This window comes from Eumetopias jubatus, unplaced genomic scaffold, assembly GCF_037043125.1.
Source record: "Eumetopias jubatus isolate StellerSeaLion01/CBP00866 unplaced genomic scaffold, mEumJub1_p1.0 scaffold_14, whole genome shotgun sequence".
Classification (NCBI taxonomy): Eukaryota; Metazoa; Chordata; class Mammalia; order Carnivora; family Otariidae; genus Eumetopias; species Eumetopias jubatus.
In genome coordinates, this window is record NW_028274820.1 from 81,046,363 (window position 1) to 81,062,435 (window position 16,073).

The window sequence follows — 16,073 nt, forward strand, 5'->3', positions numbered from 1 at the left end:
TGAATAAGAAAGCCCCAAGTAGAAGTTAAGTGATTAAGGTAGGATTTATGAGTAGTAAAATAGAAGTAAGTTGATCCAACTGCTCAAGAGAGGATTAAAAGAAACAGTTTGAATGAAGGAGTCAGAATGTGAAGTCAGTGTAACTGTAAAATAATGTTCTCCTGTACTTTTTAATACATACTTGGTAAAGCTAACTCAAGAGTCTATATCAGGGGTCCTTGACCCTGAAGGCGTATTAGAATGACCTGGGGGAGATTTTTAAAGGTTTTAACATTGCCCTCATACTTGAGGATCTAATTTAACTTCTCTGAAATGGGGCCTACATATCATCCCTTATTCATTTATTCTCATATTCTCTTCTCTCTCAATCTCTCTCTCTATCTCTGTGAATCTTGCTCTCTCTTTCAAGCTCTCCAGATGATTCTAATGTGTACTCGGGTTTAAGATTCCCTGGTCTCTCTTAGTAATTGTCATCAAAGTAATACCTATCATTCATTGAGGGCTCCCTATTTGTAAGCACTGAGATATATAGATATTTATTTATATTTTATAAATAGATATATATGTACATATATACACACACATATTTATAACCTCCAAGCAACTAATTTTACAAATGATGAAACTGATTTTCAGAAATGTTAAATAACTTATCTAAGATTATACAGCCTAATGAATAGATCCAGAATTTGAGTCATGCTTAAAGGCCTTAATCCTCCATCAAAATATTGTTAAATAAATGTACATGTAGATATATTAGGTTAAAAATATTGTTTAAGATATGCACAATTTATTTTTTAAGCCTATCCTTTGTTTTTGTTTTCTTTTTATTATTATTATTGTTATTAACCAGCTTATGTTCCTAAACATGTCAGTTAGGAGGATTTCTACTGTATTCCCTACCTGCACTCTTTTTTCCGATCTGGCTTTTTTACTGCCCACCATGGATACCATGTTCATTTCCGACCGCTGGACCTACTGCTTCTCTCTTTCTTCCTAACTATCTCTATCTTCCAATATTAGTCACTACACAAACATCTCTAAAAAGGTAATCCAGAACAAAGGCAGTCAATGCCTAATTAGGCAATGCCTCTGTTCTCAGGATGAGGAGAAATGGGGGCGCCTGGGTGGCTCAATGGGTTAAGTGTCTGCCTTCAGCTCAGGTCATGATCCCCAGGTCCTGGGATGGAGCCCCACGTTGGGGAGTCAGCTTCTCCCTCTCCCTCTGCTGCTTCCCTCTACTCCTGCTCTCACTCTCAAATAAATAAATAAAATCTTAAAAAAAAAAGATGGGAAGAAACACAAGAGATCTATGGAGACTTACCTCCCAACAAGAACCATTTACTCAACTAAAGTGTCTTAAATCAATAAATAAAGAGAAAAAAATTAAAATACTCCAATGCTGCTTTAAAACTGCTAAAAATAAAATTTTCACTGAAAAGTGTCAAAATATATAGACAATTGCTGCTTTACTGAACTGAGTTGAGTATTAATTCCACGCTATATATTTGTATCCATTGCACAGATATGGGTATATTTATGTTTAGAATATTCATTGTGCTACATTTATATTTATTATGTATCATAATGTATAGTTTGAGAACTTTTAGATAAATATTAAAGCATAAGCCACATCCTCCCCAAATTATACCAAAACAATATAGCTGTTGACAAAATAAATTCATATATATAAACATTGATTAATCATCTTTATAATTAATACAAAACAGTTTATTTTAGTATTCATTTATTTTTATTGATAGTGATACTCCAAACGAAGAGAAAGTTAACATACCTTCACAGTATGTTTAAGCGTTAGGAGTACATCCAGCCTTTCATCTTGAGAGATATTTTTCAGCATAATGCATTTATAGATGTTCTGCAGCTCTCTGGCTCTGATGGTGAACGGTGTATCCATCTCAATTATTTTGCCACTAAATGTTCTCCATACCTTTGGAGCTGAACACTTAAAAATATTAAGTTCATAATTATCAGTTAATTAAAGGTTAAAAAATAATTGTTACTTCTACTAAAAGTTACCTTAGTATCATGTGCTTTATGAGTAAAAGTATCACTAAAACTTGAGGAAATTAATTGAAGAATTTGTAGACCATGGGAAAGTAAAACATTTTAGGAAAAAAGATATAAAAGAGCTATTTAGTCTGTGGAAGTGCAAACATTTCTACAGGATTCAGAATTTGCTACACATTTGTACTAATTCTTATGTTGAATGGCTTAATGGGTATATGGAATAACTCATTGCCCTTTGGGAAAGGCATGTTATTTGGAATGTTTAAAAAAAAGGATCTGCTTGGTTCAGTTATAATTTATAGAAATGTGTCTTGATCATGCTTTGCCAATTGAAGCCAACTTTTGTGGAGCAATTGTTACAATCCTCAATGCATTAGACCTATAGATACTGCAAAATGGGACTCTGAGTTATGGTTTTGTTTCTGATAAACATTAAGTCTATAACAAGTTCACAGTTCCTCACAAAGCAGATGTCCATAATCAAATGGCTATATTTAGCTATCTTAGCAGTGCCGTGGTCCCTGCCTCCTGATGATGGCTAATATTCTCACTCCCTATTTCCAGATCTGGCTTGATGTCTCCCAACCTAGACCGCCCCATGAACTGAGGGTTAAAAATGGCACTCACTCAGTTCATGATCCCAGGGTTCTGGGATCAAGCCCTGCGTCAGACTCACTGCTCAGCGGGGAGTATGCTTCTCTCTCTCTTTCTCTCCACTCGTGCTTTCTCTCTCATTCTCTCTCTCTCTCCAAATAAATAAATTCAATTAATTAATTAATTTAATTAAACAAACAATCAAATAAATAAATAAATAATAAATGGTGTTCACTTGCCCTGAAGCTCATCTGCAGACTCCTGGGCTAAGAAAGGAGATGGAGTGTGGAGTGAGACACCAGAGACACCACTGCAATCTTTAATGAAGATTAAGTCTGTGTTTGACACTGTTCCTGTTCCCTCTTACCAAGCCTTTAAGAAAAGATGCATTCACCTAGAAATTTCACTGTGAAAACTCACTATTTCCTCTTCTTCTTTACGGTATAAAGCTGCTCAGTTTCTTTCCCTGATTTTAATCTATCAGAAACAAGGCTATTTTGATCATGACTATCAACTGTCCAAATGCTGGATTTTTTATAGGCTGAATGGCTAAGTGCTTTGGAAACCTGCAGTCCAATTTATGCCATACTTGCAGCCATTTAAGTCTTAGATTTTATATAATTTAAAGTTTAAATAGAAGCCCATATATGGGGACAAATCATCAGGAATGCAGACTAGCCAAACAGAGAAATAATATAAGGCTGTATTTAAAATGACAGTATTATGGGGGCACCTGCGTGGCTCATTCGTTAAGCGTCTGCCTTCAGCTCAGGTCATGTTCCCAGGGTCCTGGGATCAAGCCCCGCATCGGGCTTCCTGCTCGGTGGGAAGCCGGCTTCTCCCTCTCCCACTCCCCCTGCTTGTGTTCCCTCTCTCGCTGTGTCTCTCTCTGTCAAATAAATAAATAAAATCTTTTTAAAAATAAATAAAAAATAAAATAAAATGACAGTATTAAGAGGAATTTTTAGTTGCAGATTTAAATTACTTTTAAAATTTTTTACATTTCATATTAGCTAAATTACATTGAAAACTGAAAAGTACATCTAAAAACAACTATATTTGATATGTTTTCAAAGTAATGGCAGCATTTTCTAATCAATGCCAAAGTAAGTGCTGTTCAGAGCTACAAATTTTCATCAGAAACTTTAGATTCTCAGGTCTAGTTTTAATTCAGCAAATGAGAGCCTGCAACCCTATAATTAATGTATATTCTTAAGGCATAAATAATGTACTGTTACTTAGCACACTGATAGAATTAACTAAAATTTATTAAGGATTATAAAAGGGAAATAGCTCAATAAGAAAATATCTTGTTGAGGGGCCTGGGTGGCTCAGTCAGTTAAGTGTCTGCCTTCAGCTCAGGTCATGATCCTGGGGTTCTTGGATCAAGCCCCTCGAGACCCTCGTCAGCATGGAGTCTGCTTCTCCCTCTCCCTCTGCCACTCCCCCGTTCATGTGCTCTCTCTCTGTCACGATCTCTCTAACTAAATAAATAAAATTTAAAAAAAAGAAAATATTTTGTCATTTAATTATCACTTAGAAATAAAAATATATATACGTATTTTATATATATATATTGTTTTAAATAGATACAGCCTTGCTTGGAGTAGGCCTCAGAGTGTTACTAAAGTTTAATGTTTGTTTCAAAGCTCCTTTTAAAAGTTTTAAGGAATATGCAATCTTAGGCTAAGTTTCATATTGTGATATTTTAAAGTCTAACTAATATCTTAATCTTTCCACGCAATTTTCTTCAGGGTGGTTCTACTAAACGCAATTTCCTTTCTTCCAGTAATGTGGACTATACCTTTTGCTCTATAGGCAGTAACTTAATTCATTTTTTTTTAAGATTTTATTTATTTGACAGAGAGAGCGAGCACAAGCAGGGGGAGCTGCAGGCAGAGGGAGAGGGAGAGGCAGGCTCCCCGCTGAGCAGGGAGCCCGATGTGGGGCTTGAACCCAGGACCCCAGGATCATGACCTGAGCCGAAGGCAGACACTTAACCATCTGAGCCACCCAGGTGCCCCGACTTACTTCATTTGTAATAATCCAAGTATAATTACCTTTTAATGAAATGCCTAGTTCATCTACTAAATTGTATTTTAGCTGATAGACTGATTTAACTCCACCTCCCCTTCAAGTTTTTAGCCCCATATAATATAGTATGATGTGGTAATACCTTGGATTTTTTCCAAATATATTCAACATCCAAAACCTTCCCACCCTCCAATTTTTAACTCAAACCCTACCTTTCCATAAAAATTCTTAACTACTATGTTTTGAACCAATGAAATTGCTAGTATCTGAAGTGCTATTGTACTTGTAAACACACACACACACACACACACACACACACACACACACACAAACACAGACAAGTATGCAGTGTCTCTATTTCAAATCACTCAGGGCAATGAAATTTAAATCCAAATTGTTCTACAGTTATCTTGTTTGTTAATTTTATTTCTCCAGAAAGATTATAAGAAATAAATTTCTCACGTAGTTCTGTATATCTGATAGGGCCTACCATACTCATTCATTCATTCAACAAATATTTGTTGTGTTTACTATATATTAGTCAGTGTACTAGGCAGAGTAAATAAAATACTATACTGATTTCAAGAACTCTCAAATCTAATAATATGTAAAGATAAGAAAAGAAATAATTAAAATAAAGGGTAATTATGCTTGATGATTGCAGGTAAATAGGTAACTAACCACAGGTTGCTATGAAGCAATTACTTGGTGAAAAGAAAATCATGTCTAAGATGAAACCTGAAAAATAACCAGGAATTAGCCAGAATAAAGGGAACTGAGTGATATAATCAGAGAATTCTAGATGTGAAGTTTGACTTTCCCTAGTTAGCACTAAAAGATATAAAAAAATTCTGTTTGACAAAGCTGTTTTTATACTTGGATGTATTTCTGCCAACACTGATAACTTGGTCTTCATTCAATTCTAAGCTTCTTTGATTTCAGGCCTTAAGGTATTCTTTTTTTTACTCTGACACAGGAACATGCGTCAACTTTGCTTATTTCTCTTTCTTATTTCCTTTTTTCTTTGAAAGCTTTGGCTGTAATAAGAGATGTACAACAATCATGTTCTTAAATTGCTTCAGAAGACAGGAGTGTAATAAATTCCATTAAGCTGCCAACAATTGAGCCAGGGCAGACTCCGGAGGAGAGAAACAGAAGAGCAGCAGGAAGACACGTTTCAAGGAAGGGAAGGTGGAGAGGTAACAAAACCCTTGAGAGCAACAGGCTTCCACAGAAGAGAAGAAATAACTGCCCTGTGAAAGGAGTGCTTTCTTCCTCCTAAATTCATACTCAGGTCCCCAAGGGCACGAATTAAGAACCCTAGCCCCGCAAAAGCTACTGCGTAGTGATCACTTTTCTTTTACACAGCAAAGGGGTTTTGTTCATACACAGAAGACACCCTGTGAACTGCGGTGCTCGGAGAAAAGCAAAAATCGGTTGCATTTTTCTATCCCACTAGCTGTTGGCCACCAGAGTTCAGGGGAGGGAAAAAACATTCAAATGACAGAGGTCACAAGGACTGCAGTTTTGTAGCTCGTGACTGTGAGAAGTGGTATGGGAATCAAAGAAATAAACGGCCTTAACTCTAGGGGAAATGTCTTGCAGAAATTCAAATTGTCTCTTTAACACAGTTTAGGTGAAGAGAACCCAAGATACATTGGAAACTGGCTGATGGTTTTTTATTTGAATTTCTTGGCCTGCTTTTTTTTCATCTCTGTCAGCTTGTGAGTTTTTAACATTTGATAACCTGCTGCCGAGGTCAGTATTTGATGGTTAAAATGACAAATTATTTAACTTTTATGGAGAATAAAGACTTAATATGAATCCATAATAGCTGATTAGTTTAATGCCTTGACTGGACTAATTGGAAATCATATCATTCATTACTCAGAGAAATTCTATGTTCAGGATAAGATTAAAAATAATATATTAGTTCAGTAAACCACATAATATTTAGATACAATGAAGTTAAGCTAAAACCAAACATAAAATTTATTCTCCAAAGTTATTTCCAAATTATAGGAAAGTAAATATTTTCTTTATATATCTATATGTTATGATGCTAAGTGCAGGTCTTAAAGTCTGCATTATGGCTCTGGTTGTTAGTTTTGACATTTGAAAAACCTCTGACCTTGTCTAGCTTCAGGGATTAAGTATAAGCTACCTTTTCTTAGTAATAAAAAACAAAAACAAAAACAAACTGTAGGATAATAAGTTACTTCAAGTTTTATGAAATCAGCACTGTCTCCTCCTGAATATTAGAGACAATGCTAGGTATGGGGTAGGGGAGAGGTAGACAGGCCTAAAGAGGAATAGATATTGTAGAAGTATTTCCAAGGAAAGACTATAAAATCTATCTCTATTGTTTTCTATGATGTTTAGTATAGCGTCCTACACAAAAAGTTGATTTAAATGAATTTAAATAGAATAACGAAGATTTTATAATTTACTGTAACAGGTGAAAAGTAGGCCAAAGTCACCGTTAGTCAATATTTTTAAGGACTAGACTAATTAAGCTATGTAATGGATTAGGATCAACTTCAAGTGTAGCAGTTCCAACCTGTGGATGTGTTTTCCCTGCCTTATACAACATTTTGGTCAAAACTGAGGTAAAATTCCCTTGTATCAGCTAAAATGTCCATTTCCTCTAAATCTTAGCTGAGGACTGGTGAGATTAACTGTATAAGTATTAACAAGAAGAATTTAAAAGTTATAGGAGGGGCGCCTGGGTGGCTCAGTCATTAAGCATCTGCCTTCAGCTCAGGTCATGATCCCAGGGTCCTGGAATCGAGCCCCACATCAGGCTCCCTGCTCTGCAGGAAGCCTGCTTCTCCTTCTGCCACTCCCCCCTGCTTGTGTTCCCTCTCTCTCTGTGTCTCTCTCTGTCAACAAATAAATAAAATCTTATAAATAAATAAATAAATAAATAAATAAAATAGTTTATAGGAAACAAAGCATCAGAGAAAGCCTAAGTAGGAATTCCTGTAGACGTTGCAGCCTCAAATAAGGAAGGGTAGGTGTCACTCGTTTCCCCTGTCCACTGCACCTCAGAGGCCCCCAGCTCCTTCAAACATTCTGGGTCTCTGCTGCCCTAAGTCCATGCTGTCCTCGTTGGTAAGGTTAACAATCAGACACATAAGGAACACAGTTCCCGGTGGTGAAGCCAGATTCAAGACAAATTTGCTAAAGGAATAAATTAAGTTTGAAATATGACTCTGGAAAAGTATGAATATTATGCTTCCATCTTTCCTAGAATGAAGATGTTCAAGAATCTGAAATGGCAGTATCTACATTGCATAATTTCTTGATAATACCTGAAATATGAAATTACCCAACAATTGTTTGTTCCTTAGTTTTCCTCCCTGCCTTCCTCCACAAGCATTTAGTAATACTCAATGATAAGCACTGTGCTGGATATGAGGATACAGAGATAAAAGACAGCTCTTGCTTAAGAAACTCAGTATCTAGGAATGACTCAGACATGTAAATAGATATAATAAAAACTGGCCATTATGTACTAAAACAGAAGTGGAACAGGGTCTCATGAAAGTGTATAGTGCAGGCTAGAGTAGGACGATCAGCAGACCCCTTCTAGAAGAAGGGGCATCTGAGCTTGTTTTGAAGGGTGCATAGCTAGCTACTAAGGAAGGAGGGAAAGGATGTTCCGTGTAGAGGTGACACTGGATGCAAAAGCATGGAGAGCACATGGTCTTTCTGAAGACGTGCAGTTAACTGAGCATAGCTGGAGCAGTGTGGCCACAGTAAGCAAGGAGAGATGACACTGAGACAACAGGACAGGTGAGGTGTGCTGGTGATCGATTATGGAAATCCTTCCTCCCTGAGGACAATAAGGAGGGGCAGGAGCAGAGCTGTGTTTAGTGAGGTCACTATGGCAGCGTAGGGATGACAGGAGGGAACTGTGAAGGGAGATTGGAGGCTGAGAGCCTAATTTGGAGGCATAAAGTAATCCAAATGAGAAGGAAATCCACATTCAACTGAATCACTGTCAAGGTCACATACACAAGACAAGACCTGTCTCATAACAGCCTCTGAGGGGACATAGGGAAGCAAAAGAAAGGACCCGCTCCATAGTATCTCTTCAGAAGCCTCCCATCCTTTCATTTTCCAGCAGGATCACAAAGCATTCCTTATGGATGAATCTTATGAACCACAGATTAGCTGTGGTTCAAGTCCTTGCCTACTGGCCTGTTTGGGTACATGCAAGGTCATCAGGGGGCCATGGCAGAGCCATTTCCCTATACGCAGTAGTAGTGGCTTAGGAGGAAATAAAGGATTGAGGAGATTCTTAAAGTAATAGAACTGGTCAGTGGTTGGATGGGATGTCAAGAGTAATGCCCAGGTTTCTGCCTGAAATGAATAGATGACGAAACATTCATGAAGATAAATTATGTGAGTGCTACAAAACAGGATCAGTTTGGAGATGAGGGGCCAGGGAATGGTGAGATGATTTAATTTCAGTGTTGACATGTCAACTTAAGGTGTACACTCTTGGGACACCCAGAGAGCAATAACAATAGGCAATTGGATATGTGATTTGGAAGCTCCTATGAGAGGTCTGGTCTGGACCTCCAGGGAGTTCCAGGCTGTAGGTAGTAGTAAAAGCCACAAGAAAAATTGAGATCTAACAGGAGAGTGTATTAGTAAAATGAGAGGAGGGCATTTATAGTATCAAAAAAAAAAAAAACATGGTTTTTAAGAATGAATGTTCTCAAATAACAAGAATCTTACAACTAGAGTCACTATAGGCAAAGATCTTGAAGAACTCTATCCCTTTTCTTCTTGTGTCTGGATTGGCTTTTAATTGTCTGGAAAGATCGGGTTTACAAAAGGAGATTGGTCACTATGGAAACAGGCTATGCAATCAATATCAAACAGGCAGTTTCAACACAAAAAGATAATCAGTTTTTCCCTTAATTGTATGTTTCATGGTTTTCAATAATCATATATGCTTTTGATCAGAAAGTTCTAGTCAATTAATGACCTGGTGAGCAAAAGCAAAAACACTAGTCTATAGCTCTTTTCCCCAGGTTGTTTTCTATGAGGCATCCCGAACCCAGACATTTTGTGACTTCAATAACTCTCCATTTCATCAGGGTGTGCAATTCATCTAACTTCCACATCCAGCCTAAAGCTAAATGAACAGTCACTAGGAAGGTATCTTCATTTTTTCCTTCATGGCCAAAATTTTTTAGTTAAGGTCACGTATTGAAGGGAGCACTGGGTGTTATACGCAAACAATGAATCATGGAACACTACATCAAAAACTAATGATGTAATGTATGGTGATTAACATAATAAAATTTAAAAAATATATATACCTGAAAAAAAAAGAACATAGTAATTTCATGTTAATTGTCAACTGTTAGTCTAGGCCACAGTTAAAAGTCTAAAACTGTACCAGAAAAAAGAAAAACAGGGCGCCTGGGTGGCTCAGTTGGTTAAGCGACTGCCTTCAGCTCAGGTCATGATCCTGGAGTCCCAAGATCGAGTCCCGCATCGGGCTCCCTGCTCGGCAGGGAGTCTGCTTCTCCCTCTGACCCTCCCCCATCTCATGCTCTCTATCTCATTCTCTCTCTCAAATAAATAAATAAAATATTAAAAAAAAAAAGAAAAAAGAAACACACACAAAGTTTAAACATGCAAATTCATACAATTTAAGTCTCTTCTTTACTTGATTATTCTACATTTTTAAACTCAGGATACATGCTTACTTAAATAATTGTTACTTTACTAACCTTATCCAAAAATGCTTGTATCGATGCTTCCCGGTTTGCCATATATGCGATGTATCTATGCCTCCCAATGGAAGCAATTATCTGGGTCTCTTTTTCCAGAAGTTCACACAAAGCAGCTTTCCTTTCAGCTCCAGTAAAAGACTGGTTAATGCGTGCAAATTCTTCTTGCTGCCAGACTAGAAGAATAACATGAATGACTTTTGAGTTTTTAAAATCCCACATCTTTTCAGAAAATTTTTTACCATCATATCCTGACAAACAGTATTTTATTTTTATGTCAATTTAAATAAAGTTACACACGAATATAAGCGTTCATACTGTGCACCTGACATATGAAAAAAATAGGATAAAATGGAAGCTGAGAAACTTAAAGAAATAAAATTAGAGTCAAACAAAGAGAAGCCAAAGGAAATCAGCTCAGGTAATGTCAAATTATGCCTCCAAGTAAGCACATGCTCTCCCCAGGATTGAAAAATATATGGTTTGGGTTTGTAGCAGCCACAAACATGTACCATTTAGACCCCCCTTCAAGAGAATACCTGCTTTTGCTACGTAAGCAAAATAAGGCAGTCAGAGAAAGACAAATACCATCTGATCTCACTCATATGTGGAATTTAAGAAACAAAACAAATGAATAAAGGGGAAAAAAGAGGGGGGCAAACCAAGAAACAGACGCTAGAGAACAAACTGATAGTTACCAGAAAGGAGGTGTGTGGGAGGAGAGGGAAACAGGTGATGGGGATTATATACTTATTGCTGGCTCATTTGGTGAAGCCTGCAACTCTTGATCTTGGGGTTGTGAGTTTGAGCCCCACCTTGGGTGTAGAGCTTACTCAAAAAAAGAAAGAAAGGAAAAGGAGTACACTTATGATGAAAAAAATAAAACAAAATGTTAAAAAAAAAGAATAACTTCCCCCAGGAAGATACCCCCCACAAAAGAAGATACACAGAGGGTAACATGTTATTTCCTTCCTCTGTGTGTGTGTGTGTGTGTATATACATGCATATACAAAAATGTGGTTAATATTTTGATATATATATATTTCCCATATATATATAAATGTGTTAACTATTTTGATATATGTGAAAATACCTATCACTGAATTGGTTTTTACCTTTCCAGCTAAATTCCCCTGTCAGATGACTCAAATTTCTTAGTTTTAAAAATAATGATTATTGTTTTTTTTAAAGATTTATTTTAGGGGCACCTGGGTGGCTCAGTTGGTTGAGCAGCTGACTCTTGATTTCTGCTCAGGTCATGATCTCAGGGTCCTGGGATCAAGTCCCATGAGGGGCTCTGCGCTCAGCCAGGAGTCTGCTTGAGATTCTCTCTCCCTCTGCCCTCCCCCTTCCCGCTGCCCCCCCCCCAACTCATGCTCTCTCTAATAGTTGTTTCTGGTCTTCTTCTGTTATAACCACTGCCTTTGATGATATCTAGTTTTAAAGTTTTATCAAACTACTTCTTCCTCTCAACTTTCAATTTGAAATCATCCTGATCAGGCCAAGGACATGCAGTGATATTCTTTATAAGAATCCACTCTGTCCCTTACTGGGAATACACTATTCAGACACTGCACAGCTTCATCTGTTCAAAAAGAACATTTTTAAATTTAAAAGCTAAATTGTCTTCAGCAAAAGGGCTGTAAATTTAAGGGCTAAATTATGTTATGAAAGTCCAGGAAATCTATGATTGATGAGTTTATCCTTTAAGAGTAGTTCTCACAACCAAAAAAACTTTAAAATTTGACAAAATCCATATATCCAAAGGCAGTATATGAATGAAGAGAAAAATTGCTTGCTTGTGGAAATAATAACTGAGAATATTTATCTCCTGGGATTATACAGATGTTTCCAGAAAGCAAATAAAAATTGAATGATATAAGTAAGCCTATTTTACTTCCAGTTTTACATTAGAAACCTTTGGGACCAGTAATAAATTTAGGCCACTAGGACATTACTTAAGCTATCCCGCCAACCTCAAATAGCAATATATTGCTCTCCTAGATTAATACTTAAGTCCTGGGTGAATCTGGAGATATATACATATATGTACTCAAATTCACTTATATTCATATATATTCAGACTTTACATTTTGCTTAAATTATTAGTATGATTTTTTAAAAGGGAACAATCCAGTGAAGCTAATTAGAAATGAAAATAATGGGCTTTAATTCCAATAAAATTCTCCATTAGATGAACAACCACCCTGTAAATCTATATAAGGAATAGAACATGACGTCAGAGAAATACCATGTCCTAACTACCAATAAGGAATAGAAACACACAGAAATCAGGAGTAGATGGACAAAACTTATTTTCTATCTGAATTAACAGTTTCCAGATCTATACAGAAAAGACATTGAAGAAAACAAGAGAAATTGTGCCCACTTTCATAAAACATATGTTCCATAAGGATGATGATAATAAAAATAAAAACAAAACTGGAATACTGAATTAGTTTTCTAGGACTGCCAATAACAAGGTACCATAGACTGGGTGGCTTAAACAACAGAAATTTATTGATGTCCTCACAGTTCTGGAAAATAGGAGTTCAAGGTCAAGGTGATGGCAGGGTTAAGCACAGGGCCTCTCTCCTGGGCTTCTAAAGGGCCACCATCCTCCAAAGTCTTTACATGATCTGTGTGTGTGTGTGTGTGTGTGTGTGTGTGTGTGTGTGTGTGTGTGTGTCCCCTAATCTCCTCTCCTTATAAGGACATCAGTCATACTGGTTAGAGCTTGTCCATATGACCTTATTTTTTTCTGAATTACTTTTTCAAAGGTCCTGTCCTCAGAGTCAGTCATATTTTGAGGTACTGGGGGTTAGGACTTCAACATATGAATTTTGGAGGAACACAATTCAGTTCATAACAGATGTCAAAAGCCACCAATATTTTTAAAGAAAAAAATATTAAGGAACTAGTTCATTTGAAAGAATATATCTATTTTATCTCCTTAATTTATCTTCTTGGACAAATCATCCAGTTTCCAGGGACTGAAGTTCAACTATAAAATGAAACAATAGGACTAGAGGCGCCTAGGTGGCTCAGTTGGTTAAGCGACTGCCTTCGGCTCAGGTCATGATCCCAGAGTCCCAGGATCAGGTCCCACATCGGGCTCCCTGCTTGGCAGGGAGTCTGCTTCTCCCTCTGACCCTCCCCACTCTCATGTGCTCTCTCTCTCTCTCTCATTCTCTCTGTCTCAAATAATAATAAAAAAAAAAATAGGACTAAACCTAAAGTCTACACACATTCTAAAAAAATTTTTTTTAAGATTTTATTTATTTATTTGACAGAGAGAGACACAGGGAGAGAAGGAACACAAACAGGGGGAGTGGGAGAGGGAGAAGCAGGCTCCCGCGGAGCCGGTAGCCTGATGCGGGACTCGATCCCAAGACGCTGGGATCATGACCTGAGCTGAAGACAGATGCTTAATGACAGAGTCACCCAGGCATCCCACATTCTAAAATTTCTGAGATTTAAACTCGCGATTTCCAAATAAGAAATAGCAGAACATACAAGATTTTGTCCATCTCTAGCAGTTTATATGCATCTGCTTTTAAAATTCTCATTCACAAACAGCAGAAAAGGGGGTGGGGGACTCGGCTTGTTGTGTTGCTGCCCGAGAACCAGAGGCGGTCCTGCTGCAGCCACAGCTCTTCCAGCTGCCTGACAATGTCCTCTCATTTAGTAGAGCAGCCGCCGCCCCCGCACAACAACAACTGTGAGGAAGGCGAACAGCCTTTGCCCCCGCCAGCTGGCCTCAACAGTTCCTGGGTGAAGCTACCCATGAACAGCAGCAATGGCAACGATAATGGCAATGGGAAAAATGGGGAGCTAGAACATGTACCTTCCTCATCCTCTATCCACAATGGAGACATGGAGAGGATTCTTTTGATTGCACAACATGAATCAGGACAGAGTAGTTCAAGAGCCAGCTCTCACTGTGACAGCCCTTCCCCACAAGAAGATGGGCAGATTATGTTTGATGTGGAGATGCACACCAGCAGGGACGATAGCCCTCAGTCAGAAGAAGTTCCAGAAGGAGAGAAAGAAGTTGATGCTTCGGAAAAAAGCGTCGACTGGGTGTCCGACTGGTCCAATAGGCCTGAAAACATTCCACCTAAGGAGCTCCACTTCAGACACCCCAAAAGCTCTGTCTCTTTAAGCATGAGGAAAAGTGGGGCCATGAAGAAAGGGGGTATTTTCTCCGCAGAATTCCTTAAGGTGTTCATTCCGTCTCTCTTCCTCTCTCATGTTTTGGTTTTGGGCCTAGGCATCTGTATTGGAAAGTGACTGAGCACGCCTTCTGCCAGCACCTACTGAAGGGAAGAACAGCCCCAGAGAAGTGGAAAAGCGTGTGACCGGTGAAGTGGTGTACTGTCACAGTAGTTTATTTGAACTTTACACCATTGTAAGCATGACCCAGCCTACCACCCTGTTTTTACATATCCAAGTTCCAGTAACTCTCAAACCCAGTATTTTATTCAAACTCTGTTGAGGTATTTTACTAACCTCATTCCCTTTTTGGCCTGTAAGACACTTTAGAATTTCCTAACTGAGTTTACTGTTATTTAGAAATTTGCAAGGGCTTCTTTTGCGCAAATGCCACCAGCAGATTATAATTTTGTCAACAATGCTATCGTCTCCTTTTAGTGCCACCAGACTTAGACCTGCATCATTCATGGTATAAATTTTACTCTTGCAAGATAACTACCATCTCTCTCTTCAAATGAGATCAGGTTAGCAAATGATAGAACAGCTTTGTTGTTTTGTTTTGTTTTTTCAAAGCAAAGCAAACTTCCCTAAGCTTGAATTTATAGTTATTTAAAAAGAAAACAAGCAAAAAAAAAAAAGACACAAGAAAAAAAATATCCTAGGCAATAAAAAATTATTTTAAACAAAAAAATAAAAAATAAATAAATAAATAAATAAAATTCTCATTCACAGACTGAAAGCCTGAATGGAGAGAACAAAGAAAGATTCAGACTGAACGCCCAGAGCCAGATTATGTCAATGGACTCCAGAAGCTAGAAGTCAAGGTACCTTGAGATCAAGAAGTAATGATTAGAGTCAGAAAATGCCATCAGCACAAGTTAAAACAAGGCAAGGGGTTAGCGGATTCAATTCAACAAATATTTACCAGATATAATGAGCAAGGACCTTATCAGGCGCCCTTGGTACAAATGTAGACAGTTAAGAAAGTGGTGTTTACAGGGCGCCTGGGTGGCTCAGTTGGTTAAGCGACTTCCTTCGGCTCAGGTTATGATCCTGGAGTCCGGGGATCGAGTCCCACATCCGGCTCCCTGCTCAGCAGGGAGTCTGCTTCTCCCTCTGACCTTCTTCCCTCTCGTGCTCTCTCTCTCTCATTCTCTCTCTCTAATAAATAAATAAAATCTTTAAAAATAAATAAATAAATAAAGAGGGCACGTTCTGCATGGAGCACCAGGTGTTATACGCAAACAGTGAATCATGGAACACTACATCAAAAATTAATGATGTAATGCATGGTGATTAACATAACATAATAAAAAAAAAAGAAAAAGAAGAAAAACAAAAATAAAATAGTGTTGCCAGGAAATGGCCTTGACTTTGATCCATTATGTTATCTTACATAGTTAAATTCATTTTCATACATAGTTAAATTCATTTTCTTAAAAT

At 37.6% G+C, this 16,073-nt stretch overlaps 1 protein-coding gene and 1 pseudogene across 1 annotated transcript in view; one reads left to right on the top strand and one right to left on the bottom strand.

The window, feature by feature from the left end:
* Window positions 1-16,073, bottom strand: part of IQUB (IQ motif and ubiquitin domain containing) — a 53,838-nt gene that overhangs the window by 10,479 nt on the left and 27,286 nt on the right. Inside the window, exons 8-9 of the mRNA XM_028104918.2 lie at window positions 10,416-10,591; window positions 1,796-1,966 (exon numbers count right to left, since the gene is read on the bottom strand). Coding sequence (XP_027960719.2) covers window positions 1,796-1,966; window positions 10,416-10,591 — 347 coding nt within the window. The remainder of the gene's footprint in view (window positions 1-1,795; window positions 1,967-10,415; window positions 10,592-16,073) is intronic.
* On the top strand, window positions 14,088-14,725 carry LOC114210626 (BCL2/adenovirus E1B 19 kDa protein-interacting protein 3-like pseudogene; annotated as a pseudogene).